Source organism: Vicia villosa, linkage group LG1 (assembly GCF_029867415.1).
Source record: "Vicia villosa cultivar HV-30 ecotype Madison, WI linkage group LG1, Vvil1.0, whole genome shotgun sequence".
NCBI lineage: Eukaryota > Viridiplantae > Streptophyta > Magnoliopsida > Fabales > Fabaceae > Vicia > Vicia villosa.
Window position 1 is genome coordinate 182,671,098 of NC_081180.1, and position 7,416 is coordinate 182,678,513.

Consider the following 7,416-nt stretch of genomic DNA (forward strand, 5'->3'; position numbering starts at 1 on the left):
ATTCTCCAACTTGAATTTCTTCAGAAGTTCTTACTCATACTTCAACTGATGCAGAATGATACCATCATCTGAGTACATAATCTCCATCCCTATAAAATATGACATTTTCCCAAGGTCTGTAATCTCAAACTCATTCATCAGCACCTTCTTGAACTTTATCAGATCTTCTGGACAACTCCCCGTAAGCAATATGTCATCAACATAAAGACACAACAGAATCATATTGCTTCCAGAATGTTGCACATAATCTCCATATTCCATCTCACACTTCTGAAACCCTTGCTTCTTGAAAAATGAATCAATTTTCAAATTCCAAGCTCTTGGCGCTTGCTTCAATCCATACAGAGCTTTGTGTAATTTGTACACCATCCCTTCCTTATTCTTTTTCACAGAGCCAGGGGGTTGTGACACGTATACCTCCTCCTGTAATGGACCGTTCAGAAATGCAGACTTTACATTCAGATGCATCAAGGACCAACCTCTGTTCGCAGCTAACGTAATCACCAGTCTGATTGTTTCATGTCTAGCTACAGGAGCAAACACCTCAAAGTAATCTAGTCCAGGTTTCTGAAGAAAACCTCTAGCCACTAGCCTTGCTTTGTGTTTACCAACTGATCCATCTGGCTTCAGCTTTACTTTGAAAACCCATCTGACGCTGATGGCTTTCTTCTTCTTTGGAAGTTCTGTCAGCTTCCAAGTTTTGTTTCTTTCTATAGCCTCAAGTTCTTCTTTCATGGCATTCAGCCAGACCTTCTTCTTGAGCGCTTCTTCTATACTCACTGGTTCAGAATCTACTAACATGGCGCACTGAATGACCTCTCCTTCTGAGTCAACTTCTGTGTCTTGCAGCATGTCAAAATCTGCAAACCTTCTTGGTATAGTTCTGACTCTTTGTGGTCGCTGAGCTACTTCAGAGTCAGCTACTCCAGAGTCACCACCTCCATGATCATCTCCAGAAGCTTGTCCTCCAGACCCTATGTCTTCAGAGTTTTCCCTTCCAGAATCATGACTACCACCAGACTCTGGATCATCATCAAAATCTAGATCAGAATCAGATTCTCCATCTGACTCATCTTCAGAAGATGCTTCATCTTCTGACTCGTCTTTAGAAGATTCTTCATCTTCTGACTCTAACTTTTCTTCAAAAGTTATCTCTACATCAGAAGTTGGTTGAGACTTTCTCCAATCCCAAACTTGTGATTCCTTCACAATGACTTCTTTGCTGACTTCAACTTTGTTAGTCTCTGGACAATAGAGCTTGTATACACCTGTACTGTGGTACCCAACCAATAACATTACTTTGCTTCTATCATCCAGCTTCTTCCTTCTACCTTCTGGAACGTGTTTGTAACACACAGAACCAAAAACCTTCAGATGACTAACACTCTGTTTCTCTTTAGTCCACTTCTCTAAAGGAACAATTTCCTTCAGCCTCTTCGTTGGACACCTGTTGAGCACATATGCTGCAGTAGCAACATCTTCTCCCCATAGATTATGAGGAAGCTTCTTCTCTTTAAGCATACTTCTCGTCATATCAAGCAAAGTACGGTTTCTACGTTCAGCAAGACCATTGTGTTGAGGAGTATAAGGAGCAGTAACTTCATGCTCAATTCCATTATCATCACAGAACTTCTGGAATTCTGTAGAGTTATACTCGCCTCCACCATCCGTTTTGAGAATCTTTATCTTCTGACCACTCTGCTTCTCAGCCTTTACCTTGAACTTCTGAAATTCTGTAAACACCTCATTCTTAAACTTAATGAGAGTTACCCACGTCATTCTTGTGAACTCATCCACAAAAGACACAAAATACCTATTTCCTCCAAGTGAAGGTTCTGGAAATGGTCCACACACATCAGAGTGCACTACTCCCAGAGCATGTTTTGCTCTTGGAGCAACTTCTGATACAAATGGCAATCTGGGTTGTTTGCCTTTCATGCATACCTCATATGACTTCTCAGGCTTCACAATCTTTGGAATGCCATGTATAAGCTTCTTAGAACTTAGATGCCCCAGGCTTCTGTAGTTCAAGTGCCCCAACCTCTTGTGCCACGGCTTACTATCACCTTCTGAGCCTTCAGCACTCAGACACTCTGTTTCAGCTGTTTCTACATTCACCTTGAATGTACTGTTGATTCCCTGTTCAGATTGCATAATCAACTTTTGATTGGAATCATACAACTTCAAGAGGTTGTTCTTCATAAAAACTGAGAAACCTTTCTCAATGAGCTGACCCACACTCATCAGATTGCTTCTGATTCCAGGAACATACCAAACGTCTTTGATCAGAACAGTCTTTCCATTCTTCACTTTAACTTTGACATTTCCCATACCTTCTGCATACAGGTACTTATCATCAGCACATCTGATCTTTGTTCTCCTTTCAAAGTCAAAGTCTATCAGCCATTGTTTGTTTCCAGTCAAGTGATTTGAACACCCAGTGTCAATATACCACCACTCTGACGAACATCTTTTGTCCGACTCTGAAGCCATCAATAGCACAGGTTCATCATCTGATCCTCCTCTGGCTATATTTGCTTCTTCTGATCTCCTTCCTTTGTTTGCCAAACAGTCTCTAGCAAAATGGCCAAACTGTTTGCAACAGTAACATTGAACTTTCTTCTTATCCTTTCCCTTCTGATATCTCTTCTCATCAGAAGTTGAGGCTTCCTTCTAGAATCTATCACCACGTCTATGCTTCTGGTCCTTCTTGACAAAAGAAGCCTTCAGAGCTTGCTCAACTTCTCTCTCAGAAGTTCTCTCAGTCAGACGCAACTCTTGTGCTTCTAAACTGCTTTGCAACTCTTCTATTCTCATGGTTTCCAGATCTTTAGAATGTTCAATGGATACAACAATATAATCAAATTGAGGAGTAAGTGACCTCAATATCTTCTCTATGATTACTTGTTCAGAAAGAGTTTCTCCACAAGCCTTCATCTCATTAGTGATCACAATCACTCTAGAGATATACTCAGAGACTTTCTCATTGTTCTTCATGTTGAGATTCTCATATTGCTTTCTCAGGGATTGAAGCTTCACCTTCTTCACTGATACGTCAGCACCGTAACACCTGACCAGTATATCCCACGCCTCCTTTGACGTCATAGAATCAGCAATCTTCTCAAACACATTCACATCCACACACTGATGGATGAAGAACAACGCCTTTTGGTCTCTCTTCTTCGTCTCTCTCTGCGCTTCTCTTTGTTCTTCCGTTGCATCCGCTGCAACCGGAATATATCCTCCAGTGACAAGATCTAGAACATCTTGAGCACCAAATAATACACGCATTTGAATCATCCATCTATTCCAGTTTTTACCATCAAGAACTGGAAGTTTGGTATTCAAGTTGCTTCCACTCATCTTTAAACTTGTGCAGACAAAAACAGATTTCACTCACACTCACACAGTGTTTCCCAACCCCCAAACAATCAAGAAAAAAATGTGATTCAACACAACTTTGTTTCCCAAAAACAAAATCAATCACACAGTCACACAAACTCACGTTCACTCGTGTTTCCCTGTGTTTGGAACCGGAGCTCTGATACCAATTGTTGGTGCACAATGAATAAAGATGGTGACAAAGAGAATAATAGAATAACAGCGCAAAAGAGATGAGAGAATAAATGTTGTATTCTTCTGTTAATGATGGCTATTACAAGGCTATTTATAAGAAAAGAAAATCTTGCCACATAAGCCCTAAAACAGTAAACTTAGTGAACAAGTCTAAGGTACAAACAGTACAGTTCTACAAAAATACTAAAGTACCCTAACTACTAAACAGCTAAGCTAATGGGACCCAGTTAACATCTTATGGTTAATACTATCTTTTGAGTAACCATCAGAAGATCAGTCCATCTTCTGAATATTGAATTACTCTTCAATATCTTTGACTTTGGGATGTGTGCCTAAGGTTATCATGTGAAATAATATGTATTAGTCATTTTTGGCATCACTGAGATAATGAACTTCCTAGTGATTTCCTTCTAGATTGTAACTACAAAACACATTTAAAGAAAATGTGGGTGACTGTCTCCACATATACATTACAAAATCACACATTAATAAAACACATTGTATATGAATACATGTGGTTATCTTTACAAGATGAACGTGAATGTGTTTCGTTAATTTAATTATATATTTTACAAGTACATAAATTAACTTGCCACCCCTTTTTTATATCTGCCATCTCCGAATTTGCGATATTCCCAAAATATTCTTAATACTATTAATTAAATTTTTTTATCATTTTTGAAAATAAATTACTGTTGGAGAAATTAGCCAAAAAGTAATTTTCAGGTACCGTTTAGCAAATTTCCGGTACTCCTTTTTGTGCGATACCAGAAATTATTTGATTTTCACAAATTTCTGGTATCTGTTTACCGGAAATTCCAAATTTCCGGTGCGAATTACCGAATATTTTAATATTCTGGTACTTTTGCGAAACTCAATATTACCCCGTACCGGAAATTTCAAATTTTCGGTATGTACCGAAATTTCTTTATACCTAAAATTTCCGGTATGGCAGATGAAGTTTTAAATCTTTGTGGTCTTGAACCGACAGCTTCAGCTTCTTCTACGGATTCTTACAGTGATCTTACACAGTACTTCGTGGCAGATTCGATATGTTTACCTTACTCATACACAATTATTTTGTTTATATAAATTAATGCAGTTATGTCATTGTACATTTTTGTGATTGTTAGATTTTTAAATCACGAGATAAGGTTCTAGAATAGGCACGTGCTATTGAAAGAACTCATGGTGTTGCTGTTGTTACAATCTGATCCGATTTTTCTAATGGAATGCGAGGGAGGAAGGATAAATTGATTATGGGCTGTGACAGAGAAGGAAATTACAAAAAGAAAAATTAAACTGCGGCCACTTTTGATGGAAATTATACTATGAGGCTTAGATGCCTTTTTAGGCTGAGATATGCTCCGAGTGGTATTGGTTGGAAGGGGGTGGTTAACTGTGGGATGCATAATCATACACTAGATAAGGATATGTTAGGTCATGACATCTTGGGGCGTCTAAAAGATGATGAAATAAAGTTTGTGAATGACATGACGAAGTACAATATGGCACCAAGGTACATCACGCCTGCTTTGAAAAACAAAGACCCATAAAATCTCACGAGTTTTACCCAAATTTGCAAAGCTAGAGCAACATACAGAGTGGGCAAGAGAGGTGCACTAACAGAAATGCAAATGTTATTAAGCCTTATTCACCAAGATAAATACATGTGTTGGTATAGAAATAAGGAGAATTCAATCGTGGCTGATATCTTCTGGACATACCCTGACTCTGTGAAGTTGTTGAATATGTTTCCTCTGGTGTTGATTTTTTATTGCACGTACAAGACAAATAGGTCATAATATTAATATTAATTTCTCCCATCTTAAAAATATGTAGAGTGATCTAGTTTATGGATACGTTTTTTAATCATGCAGGTATCGGCTACCACTGCTTGAGATTGTTGATGTTACATCAACAAAATTGACGTTTTCAATTGCTTTTGCATATTTGGAACACGAAATGGATGAGAACTTCACATGGGCACTGCAGAGGCTCAAGGAGTTGTTGTATTTTGAGAAGTTGCTACCAGATGTCATGGTGACAGACCGGGAACTTGCATTAATGAATGCCATTGATTCTGTGTATCCAAATGCGTCTCATTTGCTATATACGTTTCATATTTCAAAAAATGTTAGCAGGAAATGTAAAGACTATGTCAAATTAAAAAGACTAGAACATGTCATGGATCAATGGAACAACATGATGTATTCAAATACAGAAGACAAATTTGATATACATCTCAACCACTTCGAGAGTGTATGTGGTGATATTCCATCATTTGTTAAGTATGTGAAAGAAACATGGTTAACACCGTATAAAGAAAGTTTTGTTGTTGCATGGACTAACAGAGTCACTCATTTAGAGAACACAACAACAAACAGGTATGTTGGTGATATGTTTATGTTTTCTATTTGTGATTTGTTTATTTAATGTGTCTATGATTTCTAGGGTGGAGTCTGCAGATTGGAAACTGAAGAACATGTTGACGATAAGTCGTAGTGATTTATGTGCAAGTTGGAGGTTGTGAATACAATGTTGAAGTTGCAGCTAGTTTCCATAAGAGTGTCGTTACAAAAAAGTATCATCAACATTGAGCATCGGTATAACACTCCATTCTATTCTAAATTGCATAGTTTTGTTTCAAGACAGTATATAAAATCATTGGAAATGAACTAGAAAGAGTGAAATTTGTTGGTCAAGCAAGAAGAGGTGTGGTTGTTACATTAGAATAACACATGGATTACAGTGTGCGTGTCAGCTTGCCGGCTACCAGATTCTAGGCATACCCATACCTATGAGGTGAGTCGTGACGAGGGGAAGTTGGATTTAGAAGAGGAGTGCGATGAGTTGAAGCGACAATTCAGTACTATGGATAGTTTGGGTTAAAGGGCGTTGAAGAAAAAACTTTGTGATATTGCGTATCCATCCACACCTTCAACGTGTCCACCACCGGTCAAATACAAGCCAAAGAGAAGAGTTAAGAAGAGTAGAAAGGGGGGAGAAAGTGATGTGCATCGTGATCCAAGTCAGTGGAAATATGTTGATGCTTCTCAAGGGAGTCAGACTACAAAGAAATCATGCACACAACCAAGTGGGAGTCAATCGTCAACCATGCTGATTGGTAAGCAACCTTCTATCAATTCTGCAAAATCCAAGTACTTGTCACAATTTCTTGCCTTCTTTCATCCATACATCGATGATATTGTTAATGTTGAACTGGATGGAAATTATGGTTTCCATTGTATTTCATCTGCATTAGGATGGGGAGAAGATGCATGTTATGATGTTTGAAGACAGCTGCGTACTCATATCCAGCAACACAAAGATTTGTTTTCCATGTTGTTCTATGACACTTTCTCTGATGTTAGTAATTCATTACTCGTAAAACACTTGGGTTTTTAAGGTAAGGAAAAATGGATGACGATTCCCGATATGGGTTACCCTGTTGCTTCTAAATACAATGTTGTATTTGTTTCTCTTTCCATGTTAATGAACATAACATTTTTCCCGCTTCTCATAGCTCCACCACCATACACGAGTCGACATGCACATACGATCATTGTTGTTGATTTTGTTAATGGTAATCATTGGGTCCAGATAAATTTGAGACTCGATTGTCCATTGCCTCTCGTCACTGATCGTTTGGGAATAATTGTTCCAATAATGCAAAAGCATGGGAATCAGCATATACGGGTCGGTTCAGACACTGAGAAGCACTAACAGAAAAGTCAGACATCGGGAAGAATGTTTCTATGGATGCAGAAACTGTTGAGATGCTGTCATGATAGATATATATGTCATTTATTCTATTTATATCTTAAGACGGTTTTATAT

At 38.2% G+C, this 7,416-nt stretch overlaps 1 protein-coding gene across 1 annotated transcript; it reads left to right on the forward strand.

The window, feature by feature from the left end:
• Positions 1-4,907: 4,907 nt before the first annotated feature.
• On the forward strand, positions 4,908-6,873 carry LOC131660734 (uncharacterized). The gene is made up of 5 exons (XM_058930038.1): positions 4,908-5,095; positions 5,457-5,963; positions 6,031-6,102; positions 6,259-6,381; positions 6,471-6,873. Exons 1-5 carry the CDS (start codon positions 4,908-4,910, stop codon positions 6,871-6,873), a joined length of 1,293 nt encoding a protein of 430 aa, XP_058786021.1.
• Positions 6,874-7,416: the final 543 nt, after the last annotated feature.